A 26,112-nucleotide genomic window follows, 5' to 3' on the forward strand; every position below is an offset into this window, starting at 1 on the left:
GGAAGTAAACGCTTTCTTCTTCTTCTTCTTGTAGTTTCTTTTTCTTCTTCCTCGGTGTTTATTGGCGGTTGACAAACCGGCTTATATTTATTTATTTATTTATTTATTTAACTTATTATCATTAATATTTTTTTTATTATTATTTTTATATATATATATATAATATATAATAGCTTCTTCTTTGGTGTTTATTGGCAGTTGGCAAACCAGCTTATAGGGGCATTATCGCCACCTACTGGACTGGAGTGTGGAGCAGTAGAGTGGCAGGAAAAATAAATAAATAAATAAATAAAATAGTAATAAATATATCAAACATATTAATAATAATAATACTTATTATTATTAATATTATTGTTATTATTATTATTATTATTATTAATAATAATAATAATAATAATAATAATAATATAAATAATAATAATAACTAAAATAAAATACTACTACTACTACTAATAATTAAATTCTTTCCATTATTCCTGTTGCCCTTAAGTAATTCATTAGAAGAAAGCACTTTGTATCATGCAGGACACAAGTCATCCAGCATATACTCTTTTCTCTTATCTCCCTTCAGGGAAGCACCTACAGAGCATTAGAGCTCGGACCTCTCACCATAAATAAATAAATAAATGAAATAAAATAATAATAAATTAGTACAAATTAATAATACTTATTATTATCAATATTATGATTATGATTATTATTATTAATAATAATAATAATAATAATAATAAATAAAATAAAATAATAATAATAATAATTACATTCTCTCCATTATTCCTGTTGCCCTTAATTAATTAATTAGAAGAAAGCACTTTGTATCATGCAGGACACAAGTCATCCAGCATATACTCTTTTCTCTTGTGGCGGTACTGAGTTCCCCAGACTTTAGTTGTCAGTCAGAAGACTGAAAAACAGTTCCCATCCACATAATAATATAAAATAAAATGCCTTCTTAATAATAATAATGAACAAATGCCTCTTCGCTAATGAACAAATGCCTCTATATCAACAAACAATTAAGGAAACTGAAATATTGGTTTGTGGTTTTCCCTTCACCCTCCTTTAAAGTTTTCCCAAATAAAATACACTAAAAGAAATGGGTATAAAGGGTTTCATTGAAAATCAACAAATGAATAGGATACAAAAATACAGCCTGCAGGCGTTAGGCTATTGTAAGGCAAGCCAGATCGCTGCACAAATAGTACCTAAACATCCCAGTGCAGGTAACCCAATTGGTTGGCACTTAACTTGTTTCCCCAACTAGGAGTCAACACTCTCAACAAACAAAACACAAAGATCACAGAATCCCAAAAGGGCCCAAAACAGACCAGAGTTTCTGGTAAAGCTGCTAACACATGTTGCATTGAGTGAAGGAGAGATTAGAATGACACTGGGTGTGCAGTTTCCCTCCTCTTTTAAGCCCTACAGAAAGGGCGTCGTTACACCCTGATTGGCCAAGAGGGGAATGCACCAAGCTGCTCTCAACTATCATTTAAGAGCCAGTCCCCACACCCTGCGCAACAGGTGAACTGAATAACCCTCTAATCACTCAGCAACTCAACCAAAAAAACACCAGGGAAAAGGGAAACAACAGCAAACACCAGAGAATTGGCAGCTGCCACACTCTTATCTCCCTTCAGGGAAGCGCCTACAGAGCATTAGAGCTCGGACCTCTCGCCTCAGAGACAGTTTTTACCCTCAGGCGGTCAGACTACTAAACAGTAGCACTAAATGAATGCAGAGCTTTGGATTGTTTTATGGATGTTTTTATGTTGTTTTATAATTTTATTCTCAGGTATTGTCTTATTTATTGTAGTATTTATCTAGTGTACTATTTATAGATTTTAAGGGCTGAAAGAGAGCCAGGGTAAAATGCATTTCATTGCATCTCACTGTACACTGTATTTTTAAATGCATATGACAAAATAAATAAACTTGAAACTTGAAGATTGTGTACTTTCTTAGATGTCTTTCCTAGCAGATTCCCCATTGTAATATTTCCATCATTTACTCCTGATAGCACTTCCCTTCTTTCTTCGTCATATTTTTTGCACTCTATAAGAACATGCTTGACAGTTCCCGGTTTATTACAGTGCGTGCATAGTCCAGTTGGGTGCTTGCCTATTCTACGGAGTGTTTGGTTTAATCCTGTATGTCCTATTTTCAGACGGGTAATGACCATCTCTTCCCTTAGGCTCCCCCTACATATTCCACCAGCCCCTACATGTTTCTGAATACTGTACAGATGTCTCCTTGTGTCACTTAAGTCCCAGTATTCTTGCCAGGTTTTGTGCATGTAGTATTTAATGATAGTTTTAACCTCTGCTTTACTTAACGGTATTTGTATGTCAATTAAGTATCGTGTTAATGATTGTTTGGCCAAATATATCTGCTTTCTCATTTCCTTCCACCCCTACGTGTGCAGGAACCCAAAGGAAGGAGATATCCAATCCCCTACATTGCATTCTTGTAGTTTAAAGACGAGTTACAAACCAGCGTGAAAGGTGAATATGCCACCTACTGTATCGAAAGCGTCCTAGGTTAAATAAAGCGTTTTTAACCTTGTTTGTCCTTTATCTCCAACAACTTTGATACATCCTATTTCTATCAATCTTGAATTTGCTTCATTCTACTGTACCTTGAATTATTTACATCTCATCAGCACATGCTCAACATTTTCTATACCACTGTAAACCTCACATTTATCAGACACTTTCCTTTTCACAGTGTAACTAAGTAAATTTACTCAGGTAGGCTAGTGCACTTGTGCTACTTTGTACTTCTACTCCACTGCATTTCAGAGGGAAAATTGAACTCCATTACATTATTATCGTATGTATGCTGATGACCTGGTCATTTTTAGTCCATATAGTGCTGAGTTGCAGCAATTAAAGTCAGAAGTTTACGAGAAAAGGAAGTCGTAATATTATGAGAATAAAGTCATAGTAATATAAAGTAGTAATTTTACATGCTATTTTCTTTTTTTCTCATAAATGTATGACTTTATTCTTGTAAATTACAACTTTTTTCTCGTAAAGTTATTAATGTATTCTTCTAATATTACGACTTTTTTTCCTCATAATATTATGACTTTATTCTGGAAATCTCAGATGTTTTTTCCCTCAATGTGGTCCTAATACTCTGTAGTACATTTGCACTTTGGCCCTCACTGCATTAGACTTATATACTACATACTTAGACTATAAACTGTGTTACCTTCATCACAAGTTTAAAGTGGGCCCTGCATATCCTGATATGCAGGTGAGGTGTAGGAGTTACTGTGTTTTCCTATGTGTCCTTGAAGGTATCGGTGGAAGCGGTTCAGCACATTAGATTTGGAGCACCTGGGACTAGTTCTCCCATAGTAGGAAAACCCAACTCCTGGCATCTGCATGCTTTTGCCTTTTTGTTTTGCAACACCTTGCACTCAATTTCCTCACACATTGACATCACAGAAGTTACTGACCGACACACCCCACATTTGCTTTAATTGTTTTATTTATTGCGACAAATATATGTAATTTACTGCCATCCATTGTTTCCATTCCCACAGTTGTCATGGTCTAGGAGCCGGGTTATGACAGTATGTACTTCTCCTCAAACATAACATTGAAAGCAGGACTTGTCCTAGTAATTGATCATTTTCAATGTGGTATTGTTACTTTTACTGAAGTAAATGATCAGAGACTTCTCCTACCACTGTGTTTTCATGATATCCTGTATGTTCTAGCCTTGAAAACACAAACGGAGGATTTCATTATTCCATGATGTATCACTGATATGGCTTCAGTTCTACTGAAAACATTTTGTGAAATATCAGTCACTTTTCTTTAATCTTTAATTATTAGCAATCTTGTTCCCTTGTTTTTCCACTTTTGACATCTGTGAGATGATGCAAAGAGGCAGAGGAAATGTCTCAAACATCATGATAACATATGTCAAACTTGGAAATTGATATGAACTGTGACTGAAAGATAGCAAACAACCATAGCAGACAATAACAGATGACAAAAGATATACGTGGTGATTACCACATGGAAACTTTCTCTGAAACCGGAGCAGCCACATTCCAGTGACTGTAAGTGTGTCTGCTGATGGGAAGTTATGTAAGTGAAAAACAAATGATGATATCATTTATTAGTTTCACACACTAGCAGTTCTGTGAGGCTGTATTTAGGCACACCGGTGCTTTGAGCTAAATGCTAATGCAGTGGTTTATGTCCATGTAGTTCTTATTAAGAAAACAAATACACCGGGTTCCAGGTGACTAATCGACACGCTACCAACAAACCAACACAATAAATGCCTATCATCGTCGTCATGTTGATGAAAGCTGAAAGCTGTATCTGAGAGGAAAAGAGACAGGAAACAAAGATAAGAGTTTAGAGGAATGCTAAACGGCAGCGGTAAAACCACCGTGTTTCTCAGCCGTCCACTCGTTTATTTACAGAATTGAACATTTCCCAATAAAAGTCACTTCCCGTCCCTTTGTCACATGTGTACGGAAGCCACACAAATTCACAGTAGTCAAAATATACAGGAATGAAATCATACCAAATATTCACAATATTCCCAAACTTTACACTGAAATATATTCCTCACTGAACTCCAAATAATACCAACTTAACGATAAACCCAAACATGACAATGGTAAATGGCGCTTATAGTTGCAAAAAAGAAATGTAAATTAGACGTGTTTCCTATTTTGGAGTGAATAAATTTGGCTACGCAAAGCGTAGTTTGGTCAGAAATTGGCAGTATAGGCTGCACTTTATGCTTGGCTGTAATTCACCAGCAAACGGATTAAAAGAAGTAGAGATTGTGAACCAGAAACAAAACAAGTTGCCTTGGTCATCTCTAACCCATCTACAAGAGAAAATGGAGGGAGGTCTTCTGGAATTTGTTTCACTTGGGCAAGTTTTAATTGCTCTTTCGTGTAGGTTTAACGTTGGCCATGTTTCATGCTGTACGGAAACAGAGACAATATAAAAGTATATCCAGCAAGATGCCAACAGTAGAAACAGCTGATCAGTCAGGTGAGATAAATATTTATTACATCAAATTTTGCGCAATTGAGAGTTTTATTGAATTAATATTAAATCAAAATAACATTGAAAGTTTCCATATGCTTTTCTAATGTGATAACTTCAAAAAGTGAATAAATATGTTTATGGAAATACGGCTAGGGCTATCAGTTTTGCTCTAAGTATGGTAATGTTGGTCAGTCGGTCCACCATTTGGGCCCAGCCTGAAATATCTCAACAACTATTTTTTTTTTTTTTTACATACATTTTGTACATATGGTTCCCAGACGATGAATCCTAATGATAGCTTCACCATCACTAGAGGACCCCTTGGTGTCCCTACCGTACATGTAACTTTTATTTAAAATATTTTAACATCTCTTTTCTTTGAAATGCTGAGAGTTCCCAGAAATGTGACATGTCAGTCCTCTTTTTCCTCGTTCCTCGTTTTCTACACCTATCAATTTTTCCAGTGCCATGAATTTCCTGGTAGCATTAGGACATTTTTACTTTCTGTTTCTCTAGAATGTGATCCAACTTGCTTGTTGACTTTAAAAGAAGGCTGATGGAAATCTGCCAACAGAAGAACAAAGAAGGAAAAAGGTAATATAGTCTGCTGTATGTAACTCCAAACAGCGCCAGTTCTCATCAGCCTGCAGGAGAAGACAGAACTGTTCTCATGATTCAGACATTTATGTGGACTCCACATCTGCAGAACCATGGCCTTAAGTGTTGAGAGGCAAGGCAGACAAACTGCAAGGAACCAGAACAGAGGTAATCTGCCCTTTATTTCCTATTTTAGTCTTTTGTTTATGAAACTATACTTGTATTTTTAATGTTTGATTGTTGTTGTTTTTTTAATTTGCTCCGTTAAATGCCTGATGTAGGATAGATACATCTGTATTAAATTGTATAAAAGAAAATACAACCTCAACATCTGACTTACAATCTAAAAACAAAATATATCCAAGGTGATAAAGATCATGTGATTGTCAACAGATATGTAGATTTTAAGATGCTATTATCTTATTCTTTATTCTTCTGTGTTGCGCCTGTCAATTATATAGTGACACTATCTTTACAAAACATTAGTTAATTAAAAGCCTTTAAATTTAATTTTATCCATCTTATATATTATTCCATGTTCTTCTCCACCACTTTTTTTTGCTGCCATTTCCTAATCTGGAAAACGGCATTCTTGGTCATCGCTTTTGCTTCAAATTTATTGACTTTACTTTATTCACTCTACTTTTAATTTGTCTATTTGTAAAAACAAAACAAAAACGTATATGTACTCAACAGTTCAATAGAGAAAATTGAGTCTTTTGTATACTATATGTCTGCCGGTTTTAGTGGCTGAAAGAACTCAACACACTGAAACTTAAGAAAACATATGTATATGCTGGACATCACTGCTTTGACAGCAAATACATCGCATTTATAACACTGCAAATTGGTAAAACACAAGTAAATTAAGAATCACATTTGCTGACTCACCACTGATTATTTAATCATTACACAAACCGTAACTTCAACTATTGCTGAAACCACAAACCGTCGGTTAATTAGTGAGCATTAGATGGTGATTATTTAGAATAGAATAAAAAGCTTTATTGTCATCATATTAAAACAACGAGATTCAGTTGTCACTCCTGGTCAGTGCTTTAAAACAGATACTTGACAAAATGTATCTGTATGGTGCGACAGACGCCGAGGGCTTTTGCTTTCACTTACACATTAATATGTTGTTGTTTAGCTGGTGCACTAAGCTTTGACTCCATCTATAGATGACTTTTATATTTACTGCACAATTGAATCAAAAAGATAAACACTCCCTCCAACAGCTCAGCTTTAACACATAACCTAACTAGGATCCTAGAAAACACAACAAATCTTGGACTAGGTTTATGTTTAATTTTCAACATTTAAATTCAACATACTGTATATGCTGAATTAATTTCCATTTTTCATAACTATAGTAAAATATTGTCTTTACTTGGTTGTCATATTCTGCATTTGTGCTCACTGCTTAAAAATGCCCAAGTTGCATTGTGGGTAACGTAGGCACCAAGAACGTGTGGACAAAAACCCCATCTCTGCTTTGGTTTTGCCGCATCAATTTTGATCCTGGGTTAGTGTGTAGTATTTAGGGGGATCTATTAGCATAATAAGTGTTTTCTTAATTGTACCTGAAAATAAGATTTGTTGTGTTTTTGTTAACTTAGAATGAGCCGTTTATATCTACATACGGAGCGGGTCCTCTTCACGGAGCCGGCCGCTATGTTTCTACAGTAGCCCAGAACAAACAAACCAAACACTGGCTCTAGATAGGGCTTTTCACATTTTTGCTTCGGCCACCATAGTTCTCTGACACGCTTGGCACAAGGGAGAAGAGTCACTTGGTTGCAATCTGCAACCTCACCACTAGATGCCACCAGATCCTACACACTGCACCTTTTTAAGAGGCAAAATGCACTGCACATGAATACATGAATGTCATAGACCTACATTATCTACAGTAACATATTGACAGTAAACCGTCAATACATTATACAGTATTTCAATTAATACAGTGCCTCATGTTAGACGCATATTGAATATCTCAATGCCACTAGCCAACCACTAAAGGCAATTCTCCCATTGTTTTGTAGATTTTGATCCACCAGAAGAAATTCGAATAGTGCTGATGGGAAAGACAGGAAGTGGCAAGAGTGCATCGGGAAACACCATCCTAAACCGAAAGGCTTTTACGTCCGTCTTCTCTCCAGGCTCTGTGACGTCAGAGTGTGAAAAGGCCAAAGGAGCGGTGGATGGACGCAGGGTCGCTGTCATTGACACACCAGGGATTTACGATACAAAGTACAAAGAAGACGAGGTGGTCAGAAAGCTGAAAGAATGCATCTCTTACTCCGCCCCCGGTCCCCACGTGTTCGTGATTGTGATCAAGGTGGGCAGATTCACAGAGGAAGAACAGAAAACTGTTGAACTCCTGCAGCAGGTGTTTGGGGACAAAGCTGCAGATTACTCCGTTGTTCTCTTCACTCATGGTGACCAGCTGCGTCGCACAAGAATTGAAGATTTCTTTAGGAAAAGTCAACCCCTTAGCCATTTGGTCGCAAAATGCAACGGGCGGTATCATGTCTTCAATAACACAGTTCCCGATGACAGACAGGTGCCTCAGCTGCTTGCAAAGATAGAAACCATGGTCAGTGATAATGGAGGAACATTTTACACGAATGAAATGTTCCAGGAGGCTGAGCGAGCGATCCGAGAAGAACAAGAGAAGATTATGAAAGCTAGTGCCGAGGAAAAACTCAGACAGGAAGAAGAACTGATGGCAAAATTTGAAGGAGAAGAGCTGGAGGACATGATACAGTCTCTCCATGAAGAGTATAAAATAAAATCAAGAGAAAAGGCAGAGAAGAAAAACAAATTCATTAAAACTGGTATGGTTCTAACATCCGCTGAAGTGGGTATTGCAATCGGGCTTGCTGCAGGAGCTGTTGGAGGTCCAGTTTGCATAGCCGTCGGAGCAGTGGTGGGTGGAGCTGTCGGAGCTACAGTGGGACTCTTGGCACCAGCAGCAGTAAAAGCTCTGAAAAAGAAATGCTCTGTACAATAAACCATATGCTGCATATACATGGCCAGTGAAAGTACTGAGCAAGGAACTGACACAACTACCTGTACCGCATCTGCTTTCAAAAGCTTGTAACTCATCAAGTGCCAGCAGATTATTATGGTTACTTTGAATATGCTCTGATAATTCCGCTGTACCTACAAAAAATGAGATTTTGGCTGCTAAAGATCTGGTTATTTCCCTCAGGATTTGGTGGAAACCAAACCAGAGCTAAATGCAGAGTGAATATTGAAGTTACATTTGTCAGATAGACAGAAACACAACTCCAAATGAATGCTAATGCTTCTCCATGTCTTCTTGATTTGTAAATAATAGGGCTGTCAATTGCTTAAAATATTTAATTGCGTGATTGTCCATAGTTAATTGTGATTAATCGCAAGTTAATAATTTTTTTTTTTATCTCTTTAAAATATACAGTAAAGGGAGATTTGTCAAATATTTAATACTCTTATCAACATGGGAGTGGGCAAATATGCTTGCTTTATGCAAATGTATGTATATATTTATTGGAAATCATTTAACAACACTAAACAATGAGAAAGATTGTCCAGAAACCCTCACAGGTACTGCATTTAGCATACAAAATATGCTCAAATCATAACATGGCAAACTCAAGCCCAACAAGCAACAACAGCTGTCAGTGTGTCAGTGTGATGACATGACTATGACTTGCCCCAAACTGCATGTGATTATCATAAAGTGTTCATGTCTGTAAAGGGGAGACTCGTGGGTACCCATAGAACCCATTTTCATTCACATATCTTGAGGTCAGAGGTCAAGGGACCCCTCTGAAAATGGCCATGCCAGTTTTTAATCGCCAAAATTTTGTGTATATTTTGAGCGTTATTTAGCCTCCTTTGCGACAAGCTAGTATGACATGGTTGGCACCAATGGATTCCTTACATTTTCTAGTTTAATATGATGTCAGTATTTTCACTATAGTAACTATAGTAACTAAATTTGTGGCGTTAAAACGAATTTGCGTTATCGCGTTAACTTTGACAGCCCTAGTAAATAGGCAATCAATTAATGCATATTTAACGCATCCTTCTTTCAGCAATATGCTACAGTTGCTGAATAACTTCCCTGGTATTTTGTAGTTTTATGAAGAGTATTTGTTCATGTTTACTATGTGTGTATGTTCCCTCAATAGCAAACCAAATTCGTGTACAGTGAAAGCGGACAAAGAGCAGCTTTTGAAAGTTAGTCATCCATCTGTGTGTAAAGCCTTTCAGGGCCTGTATTTTTTAAAACATGTCTTTGTGGCTACGATGACATCAAAGTGTTTTTTTCTATCTATGTCAAAAAGCTGTTTTAGTCAGATGGGAAGTGGATGTGTAAAGAACACACAAACACTGTAGGCAAGTTTCTCTTGGACAGACTGTACTCCTGTATAATACAAACTGTGGTTGGGTAATGGTTAAATGCATGAAAGAATAATAATAATAATAAAAAAAACACTGTCAATTACCTGTTTCTCAGTCTACATTTCTCCTCTTTGTTTCACTTTTGCTCAAAATCACTTTGTGTCTCACTCTCTCTGCAGACAGCTGGACTCACTGACCCTCAGGGGAAATGACCATCTCTCCTCAAATGGACTGTACTGTTTATAAAGCAGCAATGCCTCACATGCACAGGCCTACACACTCACATAAGGAACATAAATGTACAGTCATTTTCTCTCTATATACACAGACAAAGGCCACAACAGGCACTATGTTAAGGGGTTTTCTCATGCGGTAGTAATTGTTCCAAAGGCCACAGAGTAGGCCAACAATAGAGGTCTACAGTTAACAGCTTGGTGTGCTGTGACATGAGAGATGCATACGTGGCTTCGGGTGAAACTGTCTTTGGAAATTACATTCAGCAACTCAGAATGCTCGTTTCAAGCACAGACGAGCGAAAAAAATGTTGTGTGGCTGGCTGTATCTGAGCAGTACTGCATTTCGTGTGCGTCCTAATGTGGTGTATCTGACATGTTTTTTTCCCCATATGTTCTGATACCATTTGTACCAACAAGAAAATGTACTTTATACACCACACAGGGTCCCAAACAGGGAGGTTATATATAGTTACAGTAGTGGGTTGAAACGCACATTAATTCACATTTTGTGTTGCCGATTTTTATGTATAATTTGCACTAAATTTGGATGGAAACCTGGCAGGATGATGTTGAAGGCACTGACACCTATTTTGATTTGATTTTTTGTCCTCTTTAATTACATAGATGAATAGATGGTTACTTACTTCACACTATAGCTCACTAACCACATACAAATTCATACAAAGAGCCAGATGGATAATGTAGGTTAAGTAGTAATAAGATGCATTTGCTGACATTTGCTACTCTTCAGCTGTGAAAACAGATTGTGATTAAAACATGTATACATTAAAAATCCATTAAATACGGTGAAACTGACTGAAATGTACAGTATAATAACATTTAATTGCCAAATAATCAAGCTAAATGCAGTTCATATATATTTTTCTGTACCACTTGCTGACTAGAAATCCTTTACACATTGTTGATAAGTTGAAACTAATGGCTTCATTAAAGGTTAATAAACCATTTACCAGTGCTTTATACATCCGTGATAAGACATTAATAAGAACGTCTTTTTGGGTGCTAGAACTTGCCAGGATGTGTGAAGTCTTTTTTGGTAGGTGTTCATTAATAAAGGGTCACAAGTTTCTCATGACTTTGTTTCTCTCTAATAAGCTTTCAAGTCTGCAGTTATAAATGTTCATTAAGTAATAAAAGGTCACTGGTTTTCTCACTAATAGACCAACAGTAAGGGCCGGGTTATGCTGATGGAGTACACTAGTAGTTTAGCGATTAATAAGTCTGCAAATATACAGTATATATTAAGTTGTTAATAAAGGGTTGTTACAATAATCTATTAAGTCTGCGGATGTTAATACATTGTTAGTGAATGAATTTAGGTCCAGATGCCCTGCAGCCCTTTTTACCCCAATGAATTAAAAAGCTAGCTATAAAGTCCATGCAACAGTCATGCTTGAGGGGGATAAACACCACAAGCAAAGGTAGCTTTTCACAACCTGGCAACCCAAAAGGTATTGTCAATAATGCATTATTGCTGATTTCTAAAACATTAGGAAATGATCCATTATTCATGATGAAGCCATTAGTTATAACTTCTAAACCCTTTTATAAGCTTGAGATGGATACAAGAGAAACAGGATGGAGAAACAAACACACACACACACAAAGATAATTTTAATGTAAATTTCCGGATGGAGTTGAATAATTTAAAGGATTACAAAGTTAATAGAAGAGAAAGTGGTAGCGGGATGATGTTTGGGGTGAGGTGTCATAAGAGCTCACATGCGAAAGCCGCAACAGCATCAATAATTCTGCATGGCATGCTAAGTTAACCGCTGCCCCCCCAACATACACATCCATACAGAAAAAGAGAGAGAGCGATGTGCTGAGGGAATATACTCTTCCATGAAGCATGAAAAGCATTCATTGTGTCATTATGTAGCACAACCGCACTCATCAGCAGTGCAGTTTGAGACCTTCCTCGTACTTTTTTTTTTTCCTTCTTCTCTGCATCTTTTTCTGCCGTCAACAGTCTTACTTTTACACAGTCAGGTTGGCAACCATCGATCTAGGGATAATGGAGTTATCACTGATGGCAGCACAGGTAAAGAAGAAATACATTTATCCATTTAAGTCCTGAAGACTTTTAGGCAATGAAATTCAATTGGTTTTTTTTTTACAAAGGAGGAGAAATGTTCTGGGTTATAGTACCAATTACAGTGTTTGGAGGGCAGTCAGTGTCACATTGTTTCACTGTAAGTAACTCAGCTCAGAAAAGGAAAGTAGAGTTAATGCTGAACATTTGTGACAGTATCAGATGCTTTTGTTGCCTACTGACAAAGTATTTTTAACCCATAATCTCACAATAATGATGAAATCCCTTGGGTGTTGGCTGATAAAACAGTATGTATTGGATCAACTTGACACAAGAGTAAACACAATGCTGATGACAGGGTTTTATTTTTGTCAGCCAGAGAAGAGAAATCAAAGAAAAGGACACATTGAGTCAGGAACATTGGAAAAGTTTTTGCACGGTAGAAAGACAATTTTAGACGATGACAAAAGCAGACTGCAAAGTAGCTGCTCCAAAAGGAGACACGCAAGCGAGGGCTCACGCTTTATTTTAACAACTGAGTCACTATGAAGCTGCTGCTTCGCAGTCTTCCTGTCATTTTAACATCTTTTTGACTGGCTAAAGAATCCATTTGCCATAAACACATACACTGCATTGAGGATGAGAGCAATTTTGGTTGGTTTTCTTTTTCTCTTAACTTAACATTTTAAAGTTTAACAAGTTGCATGCAGTATTGCATCCTACGCTCACCCCTTTATTTCACTATTTATGCTGCAATATTCAGTATCATTTTAATGATTTAAAAGCTTTTGAAAGCATGCATTATAAACATTACATTTTGCATGCCAGAGCTCATATGAAATTATTTATAAAATCTAGGGATATTAATTTCCAAGAAATTGTAATTGTTCTTTATATCTGCAAAGAAGCCTATACTAGAAAAAAAAGATAAAATAGTTGTGTTCTGTGTTTGCTGGTGTTTGTTTCCTCCTATCACAGTCACTGCAGCCGTCTCATCCACTATCTTGCTCTGTATTGTGGTAAAACATCTGCGTCCCATTTTCTGCCTGTTTTTTCTCTCTCTCTTTTGGTCTCCTCTGACCTATGATGATGTTGAGCTTTAACTAGCCTGAGGGCAGAGCTTAATGTTACAACCGAGGTCCCCTTTGTGAGGTTTTAAAGCTATGCAGCCTATGGATATGTTTTTTGAAAGTAATTACGGCACTGTAGCTTTCAAGTGCAAGCACTGAGAGTCACTGAGAATCACTGTTACTTTATTGCTCAGTTTGCAAGAGGATGTTCTTCCTTTCTTTTCAGAAAAAATGATAGTTGGGTGAGGGGAAAGGTTTATTATAGCTGTCTTTACTGTAGATGAGCAACGTTTTAATTGAATTTAATGTCTAACATGAAACAAATAATGTGTTCATTGCATTTGTGTGTGACAGAAGCAAACCGAGTATGTGATTGTGCCTGTGTATATCGCTTTTTGTCGTTCGTCTCCTGTCTGTCTCACACCGTTTTCCCCCCCGACTATGTTAAAGCGTCTTTGAGATCGCTAAAAAGCGCTATATAAATCTAATATATTATTATTATTATTATTATGAAGCAAAATGAACCGACTATTTCAGTTCATGTCAAATTCTGGTATTGAGAATTATATCTTGAAAATTGTCACTGAGAGACACCCGTGACCAGATCACCTAATTGAACAAAGTGAGTGTGTCTGTATTGTGGTCCAATTGGATTGGTTGAGAGGGAGTTGGAGCCGAACACTAGATGGTGTTCTTGAGACTGAGCTTGTATAGAACCACGACTTTTGCACAGTTTTTAAAAATTCCCTTGTGTTTTTGGACAGGTGAGAAATGTATAAATACATCATGTGACAGTATTCTAGATTATTAGATATCTGATGACATAACGATTTCAGATTTATCTGAATCCCTGCTGTCAGTCGGCTGCTTTAGTGTGTAATTATGCCATCTGTTGGTTTCATTTGAGGAAATTACATATTTTTGTAGACTGTAACAGCTTGAGTTTTCATATATCATACATGTTTTGACACTAAGGTGCATGAGGAGTGATGTTAAATAACAAATAGGAACCTAGAAGATGTCTTATAGTCTGACACATGCAGCGGTCCTGTTGTGCAGAATAAGGTACCTATTCCCTGCAGTGTACCCTGTCCAGCTGTGCAGATGTGATGGAAAATCTCCTATGATAACCATCTGCTCAAAAGTACTAAATCAGCTAACCCTCTGTGTAATGACACTCGAGTTATGGCAAAAGATGTTTTAGTCTTTCTCATCATTTGACTTCTAAATCATAGGGTAAAATTGTATTTCTGTTTAAATATTCATGCACAGAAATCAGGTCCCATTTTCTGGTTTCTGGATTGAGCGTTACTGTCCTTTAATTCCCTGACTGTTGTCACTGAGGCTGTCTACTCCAGACGTGAACCCTGTCCAGCTGAAGGAGTTTGATGGAAAGCCTCATCTGATAGCCATCTGTTCTCAGATAGTTAATCAGATGTGCTCAATGTGTGGTCCTTAATCACTCCACGCTAACTGTCTCTGCACACGCTGCAGTCAACGCCTCAACGCTCTTACTAAAGAAAACCATGCACCTACAAAACTTTGTCTCCCAGAAATCCCAGAAAGAAAATGTCAGTTTTTTTGCAGCTGAAGGGTCAATGAAATGCATCATGGACCTGATAATTAAGCTATGTTTTCATGCAGCAGCAGTACAACGTCAGCATATTTATAATAAACTACATTTTTAGAGTCCACTAAATTATATAAAAAAAGTCTAATTCTAAGACCTGGAGAGGAATATCTTGAGTGCTTTATAGAGTGCTTTTTGTATGTCATCATACAGATGGTAGCCCTGTTTCAATTACTGATGAAATGTCCTTGAGCAAGAACAGGGACCAGTGGCTGACTTTGTGTCGGTGACTGGGTTTTCTCTCGTTCTGTCCCAAGCCTCGTTTTTTCTGTGAGTGAATGTTCGATTGGTCTTAATTAAGTTGTGTCTATCAAACTGTGTGTGATGGAGAGCTAGGTCAGATTAACATCTGCTAAAGAGTTTATCAGCTACTTCAGGAGGGCATCTCTTTGACACAGACAGCAGATCTGATCCTTCACAAGCACCAGTTAATCCAAAAAGGGTGTGTGTATTAGAAACTAGGTTTTCTTATGCTTGTAGGCAATCGGAATTTAGACACTGTAGGCATAACGTTTCTATCAGTGTGTTGCAGTAAAAAGTAACATACGGTATGTAGGGTTATAAGGCAAAACCACGTACTTAATGTTTATTTTCTTATTTTATTCTTATGTGTATATTAAGACTGTTATCATCATATATAAATCTGGCATGTCCTTTATGGAAGGAATACCAAAGTTTCAACATACATTTTTAAGTTACTTTTTGTTTTTTGTAAGTGACTGCATGGTGATGCATAGGAAGTTTCACCTCCCCTTTATTCTGAAGTGGTTAAAAATTCAACTCTTGTCAGGCTGTTCTCATACACGGTTCGTAGCTATACCTAAAAAAATTAATACACTGTAATTTGTATATTCCATAAAATCAATTTGTATGTAATCCACATAATCGTGAACCCGGAAGTATAAAGAGCAACAAACGTTGCGTAGGGAGGAGTTCGGGGTGGATGGGATCGGTCAAAAAACACTAGACTTTTGCCCAGTAAACTGGTGTTTATACCCCGTGTGAAACCAATGTCAACGTTGATTTATTTGTCACGTAACTTCCGTACATGTCCAGAATTATTTTAACCCAAACCACGATCTTTTCCTAAACCTAACTAAGTAGTTTCCTGTGAAGACAGAAGTTTATTTTGAAAAGACTGTATGCATGTAAAAAGCGGAAATTGACACGTGTGTCACGTGTTGCGGACATTCATAGGAAAACGAATGAAAAATGAGGAATAACTTTTCGTAAGATATCACACGAACCGTTGTATGAGTGTTTTGGCTGACACGCTGTGAACAAGGAGCGATCCAAACGGCAAAATACTCGCACAGAAACTGTATATACTTACACCTACAAACTCAGGCCTCACTGCTTGAGTGTATTTTCTTGTAACCCACACACACAGTATTGATATCAGCAAAACGGTGCTGAAGTCAGGAGATCTGAAGTTCAGGCCCATTAAAAACAGTTGGACTCCAGAAGCAGCTAGAATAGCAAGGTCATGCATTCCCTCAATACCCGCACCTTCGATTAATCACATCCTGAGGTGTTGATCTGGATAAGGGATACCTATGTTGGTACCTTATTTTGTATCTTGTTGTTTGCACCTTATGTGTAGTCTGAATATTTGCTTCACTCCCACTGAATGTTGTATCATTTAGTATTTTTGTTTTGCACCGGGGATCAGGGAAACACAATTTGGTTGACAATAAAGTCTCTCTTATCTTATCTTCAGTGATGTAACTAAGTACATTTACTCAATACTGTACTTAAGTACATTTTTGAAGTACTTGTACTTTACTTTAGTACTTCCATTTTATGCAACATTATACTTATACATCTCAGTGGGAAATATTGTCCTTTTGACTCCACTACATTTATCTGACAGCTTTTGTTACTAGTTACTTTTTACAGATTCAGATTAATACAAAATATAACTAATATTCAACAATATTCCACGATCAACTAATTAATTATGTATTATTATAGATTAAGTTACCTGGCAGTAAAGTAAAACTACTGTAGCTTGACCTTTACCAGCTACAACCTTAGTGATGCTTACATATTAATGAACCAATAATTATGATCCACTAATAAAACATTCTGAAATGGGCCATTCTACATTATGAGTACTTTTACTTTTGGTACTTTTATTATGTTTTGATGCTAATACTTATGTACTTTTACTGAAGTCGAATTTTGAATGCAGGACTTTTACTTGTAACAGAGTATTTCTACACTGTGGTAATAGTACTTTTACTTAAGTAAAAGATCGGAGTACTTCTTCCACCACCCCTTATCTTAAAAACATGTTTAGCAACATATTGCTCTACAACTAATTTTCAGACCTCCTTCTACAGCTTCTTGTCCCGGTGTCTGCTTCTCTTTTATTATAAGGGTGCCAAGAATTTTTGATATTGATAATACTTTAAATATATATTTATTTGCCTTGACACTGGCTTGTTGGTCCACCTGAAAGATGAACTGTGGTGCCTTTATGTGGAAGTATCTTTACAGTGTCTCTTCCTTTATTATTTCAGCATAGAGTTGAGATAACCTGCAGTGATGAGCGGATGTTATGACTGACATTAAGCATACAGGCATATGAGTCACTCATGGCATGCATAGTATAAGCTGTAACAATGCTTTATTCATTCGGCATGGATGTCATGACAGATTAAACACATACTCACACGTCAGACATATAAATGTATTTTGTGAGTAAACGTTTCTATACTATAAAGATTTCTATATAGTACATTTAATCATGTTGCTTCAGCTTTAAATTTGAAATGCAGAAAACAGGTCATTCCCTTTTCTGGGATATTGGCAGTTTAGTATTATCTCTCTGGTAAAGGCAGATTTTGTTTTCTTTTTTATTCAAGGATTAGGATAATCTCTCTCACACAGCATGTATCACTTATATTGTATTACATTACAATGTGGCTTTACACCACCCCCGTAACAGACCCGATGAACCATTCTATATACACAACATGTGTACATAACGTGTACATGTGCTTGTGTAATTGCTTTTTCCCTGTGCCCATGTGAGAGTGACCTGTGAAAACATTTGTTAATATTGCTACTTTTACTTAAAGGTCCAGTGTGTAGGATTTTTGGGGGATTTATTGGCAGAAATGGAATATACTATTCATAACTATGTTTTCATTAGTGTGTAATTTCTTCCACCACTACTAGCAGTCTGCTGCATTCCTTCCTTTGTTGGCACATTAGTGTGTTTCTTGACACGTTACCTCGGTGTGAAATCATTGGCTGAAATGTCGCTTCACCAGCTGCGTTGCTCTTCTTCGTCAGTTTGGTGAACAGACTGTTGTATTTTAGGCGTAGTTTTCAGCTCATTTACCTTCTATGTTCTTAGACAGCTAAGAGACAGAAAGTCCCATTAAAAGTTGCTGTGGACTTTGGTGAAGTGACGTCTCGACCTTACATCTTTAACCGACCGACACGCCCACACCACAAATGAGACGCACACATTTGTCATTCATATTTGTGAAAGGAAACCCATTCCTCGTGAAAATTGTATATTTTTTTGTCTCTTATTGGTCTGGCTATTTACTGCAGTCATTGTCAAATCTGGTGTGCGCTTGCTAGTCTGCCAACATTGCCTAATGTTACGTCGTCACTGATGTAACCAAACTTTAAAGTTTGTACATAAATATGTATCAAAATATGTACATAAATTTGATAACACAAAGTCACTTTGTAAACCTGTTTCAATTTCTATCCAATCAAATTCACAGACATCCAACCCCTTTGAAAAGTGGAGCCCTCATGCATCATCACGCGTCATATCTTTGGGGTACAACACATGCACAGTAAAGTCTGATCTGGACTTGCCGAAAGTGAGCCAATAACAACGCACAACCGCAGTTCAAGTTACAGTTGCATTTGTCATACCTCAGAGCTCAAAACCGTGTCCTAGCCTCTTTCAATATGCCTTGCTTTGCTCCCATAATATGGCCACTAGAGGGCTTTGTCACTAATACGTAAAGAGTCTCAACAAAGGTCCCCGGCCAGAAACAAACCAGGGAGATTGCAACGCACCCACCTTAGACCACAAATACACAGGGGTTCCCGAGTTACATGAAGTCAGAATTCTCAAAACAATCATATGAGCATCTATATGTGATGAAACATCTGTGCACATACATTTGTGTCAATGTGTGTGTGGATGTGGGTGCGTGTGAAGCATGAAGGGTCTTACGAAAACCGGATAAGGTCACTAATGATGTCAGTGAATGCTGTTCTTTGCTCGTCTGTCAGGCTCCGAAGCCTCCAGCAAAACTAAGCAAAGATTCAACCAGCCATGAGAACAAGCCTCTCTCGAACTCTGTCTCTCACTGACTCTCTCTCTTTAGTTGTTCTCGCTCACCACAACCTACAGACCGGACACCTCGGCCTTCTCACGCTCATCTTGTTGCTCCTTCTCTTCTCGGTCTTCCCTTTCTCTCAGTTATTCTTTCTCCCACCATTCTTGTCGTGAGTTCAGTCAGCTCCGGTCCCCTCCGGACATATTCTAGCAGCAGTATTTTCTTTTCATCTCACGGCTCAATAAGTTGGATATTATGGAAATTATTTTCAGCTGCTTCTACATTTTTTATTTAGTTTGCTTGGTGTCCATTATTATAGGGCAAAATCATCATCGCATTAGAGTCATTTGAAACGAACTCAAGCTTTTATTCAAAACCAAGACTCGCTGCCAGCAGGAGACCGTATCTGCAGGTCTTTTCAAAAGTCTTTAAAGTATTTAGTAATAAAGTATTTAAATGTATTGCCTTATTCAAATACTTTAAATCCCTTTTTCAATGTATTGACAGATTCTTTTTAATCTACGTTTTGATGCATATCTGTAAGTAGCCAGAAGCACCGACTGATCATTTACATTCAGAGATTAAAAGTGAAGGTTTAAAGTGACACAAATTAAAAGAATAAAGTTCTGTCTGTATACAACTAAAGATCCCTTCAGCGCTTCATATCGCTCAGGTTTAATATCTCCGTAACTATTTGATGGATTGCTATAAAATTTGGTACAGACTTTCATGTCTCCCTTTGGATCGACTCCGATAACTTTGCAGATTCTTTAACTCTTCTTCATCAGGTCAAAATTTGAATTCATCCAGTTCTTTGTTTTATTATCAAATGCCTGCAACGCTAATGAAAAGCTGTACTTTGTGTTCAGTGTTAATTGGTAAATGTCAATATGCTAACATGCTAAAATAAGATGGTAAATACAGTATAGTAAACAGTATACCTTCATAGCATCAGGCTTGTTAGCATTGTCATTGTGAGCATTTTACCATTTTGCTCAAAGCACCGGTGTCGCAGTGTCGCTATCATGGCTGTTGACTTTTAGTCTTGTTATAATGTAAATGAATAAACAAGTAACATCTAGAGATTTCAATACATTTATAAAACAATTTGATAAATCTGATTTTTATTAGGCTACATGACAGTGTGAGGGAACAAGTACACTTGTAAAACACAAAAACACACACATACTGTGTAAACTGTCACTCTTTCTTTCCCTCTCTTTTGTTTCTATTAATCATTTCTGTATTTTCTTTCCTGTCTTCGCTTTCTCTCTGTCTCTTTCTGTGTTTTTCCTTCTAGGACAGATGTTTCAAAACGATGATGAACAGCTGGCTGCTGTGGGGCTGCTTATTCACCCTTTGATTTCTTTTCTCTTCTGTCCTCCCCCTCTTTTCTTTCATCCTTGTTTTTCTGTTCAAGCGAATGCAGATGGGAGACCCAAATTTCCAGCCCTGGAAAAATTAATTTTGGGGAAATCTACAATTAAAATATGAAATGCAAATGTAATCCTCCTCTGCTTGGTAAAGTTGTGTATTTGAGACACAAGGCTGAGATATTTCCCTCGCCCAGGAGCAAACTCAACGTCCCGGGCTACACTAATAGCTTGTGAAACAAATAGCTCGTGAGACAAATGCCTCATAAATGATTACTGAGTTCTGGCCCCTTTTGTGTCCCCGCCAACCCCCTTCCTTAGCTAATTATGGGAGAGATTTTTTTATACCAAAATCCCCTTATTCCGCTCAAACTCCCCTCATTTTAAATAACTCCCAGCCTCCAGTGTGTGTGTGTGTGTGTGTGTGTGTGTGTGTGTGTGTGTGTGCGCTTCCAGTGATTGATGAATGTGTGTTCCTGCTGCATATGTGTGAGCGTCCATTTGTGCCTTGCGTGTGTGATTGTGCGTGCGTTTGATCACCAGAGGCAGTATCTGAATCTCCTCTTAGAAGAACATTATATAAGCCGTCACTTTCCTGGACACACACACACACGCACACACACACACACACACACACACACACACACACACACACACACACACACACACACACAGACACACACACATATACAGACAAAGACTACACACACATGCCTCTTCCAGCTTAGCCCCCACAGGACACACACTCACAGATGGGAAGCAGACTCATATGCCCACTTATTATACACAAAAGTTATGATGTGCACTTGATACGTCATGCAGCAAAAATGTTCTCATCTTCAGAGATTTGGAGGATTGAAGCTCTATATGTACGTCTCTAATCCCACGAGCCCTGCAGCACAGCACGCTATAGCAGAATGTCCTGTCTGTGTCTAATCCCTTCCGGGATTGGGATGATGTACTAGGGATGGAAGGGTGGGAGAGTCAGTTAGCACAGGGGAGGAAAGAGTGCAAGAGAATGGAATAATTTTAAAGGTGGTAACAAATGTGATCAGAGAGAAGGAGGACATACGAGTTTGTAGAGATATAGAGGGAGGATAGTGTTAACAGATAGTAGTACAGTAGTAGATAGTACTCAACAGAAGTGGGTAAATGTTTGGGTAATGTGTCGAACATCCCAACTCCTCGAATACCGATGCTTGATCAGTGGTCCAACACTTCAAACTATGACACTCTAGGTACCCCTCTAGCTCAGGGACGGCGTATCAAGTTTCCGCTCACTACATGCATACAGTCTCTTCAAAATAAACTTCCAACCTAGATTTACTTTGTTTTTAGGTTTACTTTTGCAACAAAACCACTTGGTTAGGCTTAGGAAAAGATGGTGGTTTGGTTTAAAATATGTATGTAAGGTAAAATAACTCAACGCTGACTCATCTCACACGGGACACGGACAGCGATCTCCTGTGTGAAAGTCCTGTATTTGTTTGACCCATCCATCCTCCACTCCTGCCTGCCCTATGTGGACTTTCTTGCTATTTTTTACATGGCTTTGTTGAATACTCGATTCTGATTGGTCAATCACGATGTTCTACGGTCTGTTATTTCTTTATAGCAGACCGTTGCTATGTGTAACAGACCGTTGCTATGGACGCAGTTCTGATGTCGGACTCTGGCGAACTGTTTTTGTGTCAAATTTTTGATTTCTTAAGTTAGTAGCCGTGTAATAAGCAGGATAGTGTACAGCTAGTGGGTCATTGTTGTGAAATAAACCCCTTCAGGGTGATGCAAGACTCCCTGTAGGGGTTTATTTCACTGTACATGATCCCTTACCTAAACTACGTCCGTTGCTTTGATCCTCTAATAATGACAATATGTTTATATTGGAGTCAGTTGAAAGCCCAGTGCATCCCATACGGACGCTAAATGGTCAGTATCAGACACCGAGCCGCACTGACCAAGCTGCAGTACTTGATGCGCTGAGATTGAGACAGGGTTGATTATGTCATGGAGATCAAGGCGAGAATATTTGATTTAATTATTATCTTTTTTTGTTCTTGTTTCAACAGAAAATAGTGAAACCTGACTATGACACAAATTACATGTTAAGACAGATGATTTCTGCGTTGATTCAAGCACAGAATGTGATGCACACAAGCAGAAAGACGGATGTTCTCTAACCTGTGCATATGCATTCACCCATGCACACAGATGAATGCTATTAATATTTGTGCACACATGCTGTCCCAACGTACACGCAGATACGCAGGTGCATGCCATATGTATGTGTATGCATGCGTGTAAAGTACACACAGCAAGCCTCATTTTTGATTGAGTTACTTGCTGTTTCGTGCCTGTCCACACAGTCCCAGATGTAAAGCTGATCATCCTGGTGACTCAGCAGGCTGAGTCGACCGCCATGTGCTCACAATGCTGTTGGTTCAAATCTGATTATTATTTCTGTCACATTATATACCCAGTCACCCCGTCGTTCCAACTGTTTGCCTTTTTATTGTCTCCCGTTAAGAAGTTTGAGAAAAGTACATGACTGTACAAGAGATAATAGACAGTTTTCAAGACATCAACTTGAACCCTTTTTACACCCAAAGGGACAAAAGCTTCAATTGCTGGGCAGTTATTGATCTTTTGACACTATTAATTTGGAAAAGACATGCTTGCTATTCTGATTCAGGTTTTTTAGTTAAATCCGAGGTGTGTTTGTTATAGCCAGCGAGTCTGAAAAGTGAAGCCAATGTAGAAGTGCCTTAAACCTGCGCTCTTTCTAACAGCCAGCAGGGGGCGACTCCTCTGGTTGCAAAAAGAAGTCTAATTGTATAGAAGTCTATGAGAAAATTACGCTACTTCTCATCTGATTTATTTCCTCGGTAAACATTGTAAACATGAGTTTATGGTCTCGATCGCTAGTTTCAAGTCTTCTTCAATACAGCATCACGTTCATTTAGTAAATTATGGTCCCATTTAGAGTCAAATAGACCATAAAGCAGGGTATGCTATAGGGTGTGACTACCTAGTCATGACAGGTTGCTATCACGGCGTAGTCCGGTCTGGGAGTGGTTCTTGTTTTTGTCTTAGAACTTTAGCCCTTTCACAGTGCGTTTTCAGTTCATGAAAGTTATTTTGGTCACCTAAAAATGTCTTATTCAGTGTTTGATTGTACTTAGCTCCACCCTCTCGTGTCACCTCTGGTTGTAAAACAAAAACTAGATGGCGACGGCCAAAATGCCGAACTCGAGGATTTCAAATTGCAGTCCACAAACCAATGAGTGATGTCACGATGACATTGTTCACTTTTTTTGCAACACCTATTTTTGACTCTTTCTAAACATAATCATCATCTAAACATTAGCTGTTTGGTCAGTGCATGTCTGACCAGGTTGAAATCAACGATGAGAGCGCAGCTAGTGAGCTGTAGTCTGGCTGTGTGAGGCTACAAACGCTCAGCTCAGCTGTTTCACAGATGAAAGCGTCTCCTGGAAAACTCTCCTCTGTCCCTCACACATGCACACAATACACTTTTTTTTAATACACTTACACGTGTCCATGGTGTGATCTGTCTCTCTGTCTGTATCTCTCACACACACACTCACAGCAGGAATATTTAAATCTGTCTCATGCTCTCAATGTGTGCGCTCAACTCTGTCACTTTTCTCTGGGAGGGATCTCTCTCTCTCTCTCTCTCTCTCTCTCTCTCTCTCTCTCTGTCTCTCTCTCTCAGTGTACATTTATTTATTTATTTCATTTATTGTACACTCCCACTGTCTCCCTCTCTCTCCCCCACGTGGAGTTGAGTCTCTCGTTCTCATGAAGCGCTGCTTCCTCCCTCCCTCCCTTTTAGATGCACTCAGCCTCAGTCAGAGTAGGACAGGACAGACAGGAACACCACCACTGATCTTTCTCTTCACATACAGCCGGCAGTAGGTACAACTCTCTTTCTCGCTCCATTTTTCTTTTCTTGCTCCATGTTTGTGTCTTCTTAATATTTTTTTTTACCATGCTTTCTCCCATCTCTTCTAACCTAACACAAACTATGCAAGCATCTCTCTTTTCTGTTTGTCTCTTAGCTTATAACCTCAAGACATATTATTTTCAATGGTCTTTTTATTTTCAAATTTTATTTTTATACAAATATTTTTATAACTTGCTCTTAAAAGTTTTATTCTGTTTTCTGTTTTAGATTCGTGCACATATTATAATATTGCCTTGTATTTTTCCTTTTCAACCATTTATTGCTTTTATTATATTATATTTTACTTGCTGTTCACTTTAACTTTTACAGCACCTTGGTCAACTCCAGTTGTTCTGAAACGTGCTAAACAAATAAACTTGACTTGACTTATATTCTAACAAGAAGAAGTAGTAGGGAACCTACAATGATGATTTAAAAAAAACAAAAAACAAAACGTAATATAGCTGCATTTATGGGTTTTAGAAGTAACTAACTCTGCTTAAATGTTGGAATGACTTCCATTTTTTTCAACTTTGAATTACTTGAATACTGTTTGTGTTTGGTGTTGCAAAAAGGGCTGCAACTATCGATTTATTTTCTCGATTAACCCATTAGTTGCTTGATCTATAAAATGTCAGATAATGGAGAAAAATGTTGATCAGTGTTTCCCATAGCCCAAGATGACGTCCTCAAATGTCTTGTTATGTCCACAACTCAAAGATATTCAGTTTACTGTCATAGACGAGTAAAGAAACCAGAAAATATTCACATTTAAGAAAAAAAATACTCAAATCGTTAATCAAAATAGTTGGCCATTAATTTAATTTTTGACAACTAATCGATTATTCGTTGAAGCTCTAGTTGCAAATGATACCTTGATGCTCCAGATGCAAGACTAATTCTGACATTTTAAGTACCTATTTCAGCTGTTGTTCACACACTACATTCGGTCGAAACTACCTGCAGTGGATAAACTTTCTTTCTGCCTACTGAGAATCTATAATTCATCAGGTTGTGCATAAGGTGCAGTCTTGTATGAGCTTGAAGAGTTGATGTGAAACCAGCAGTCTAGCTCTTACATCTGTAATGTTTAATGTGATGCTTGAGATTGTTTCATGATGAACATCGGGAAAAAGATCTGTAGTTTCTGCACCAACATCAGGCTTAACATGGGGGTAAAAAAGGGTTTTCTTTTGTAATCACAGTTTATATTTAGGCTACTTTGTTTATGCTGCTTCTTGGCTTGTTGACTGATTGTGTCTTACTGACTTCATAAAATCACTGTTTCAGTATGTGGGTCCTGAACTGACTGGTTGTATGTGGGCTACTACTATTGCAGCAGGTGTCAGTTTTCCATAACACTGCCTGGTATGTCGTGGAAATAGCATTCGCTCATTATGTGAGGAGTCACCTTACTTCATGTTTTTATTTTA

General features: G+C 37.8%; 1 protein-coding gene across 1 annotated transcript; it reads left to right on the plus strand.

The window, feature by feature from the left end:
- The first annotated feature begins 5,617 nt into the window (after positions 1–5,617).
- LOC141771521 (GTPase IMAP family member 9-like) lies at positions 5,618–10,128 on the plus strand. The gene is made up of 2 exons (XM_074641897.1): positions 5,618–5,798; positions 7,676–10,128. The coding sequence occupies exons 1-2, from the start codon at positions 5,744–5,746 to the stop codon at positions 8,644–8,646; spliced, it is 1,026 nt and encodes a 341-aa protein (XP_074497998.1). The 5' UTR covers positions 5,618–5,743; the 3' UTR covers positions 8,647–10,128.
- Positions 10,129–26,112: the final 15,984 nt, after the last annotated feature.

This window comes from Sebastes fasciatus, chromosome 7, assembly GCF_043250625.1.
Source record: "Sebastes fasciatus isolate fSebFas1 chromosome 7, fSebFas1.pri, whole genome shotgun sequence".
Taxonomy (NCBI): Eukaryota; Metazoa; Chordata; class Actinopteri; order Perciformes; family Sebastidae; genus Sebastes; species Sebastes fasciatus.

What these genes read in the sequence shown, in the direction of transcription:
- LOC141771521 (XM_074641897.1), top strand. Translation starts at nt 5,744, where the DNA reads ATGGCCTTAAGTGTTGAGAGGCAAGGCAGACAAACTGCAAGGAACCAG. An exon ending in TGCAAGGAACCAGAACAGAG is followed by an intron (nt 5,799 to 7,675) that starts GTAATCTGCCCT and finishes ATTGTTTTGTAG; the next exon opens with ATTTTGATCCACCAGAAGAA.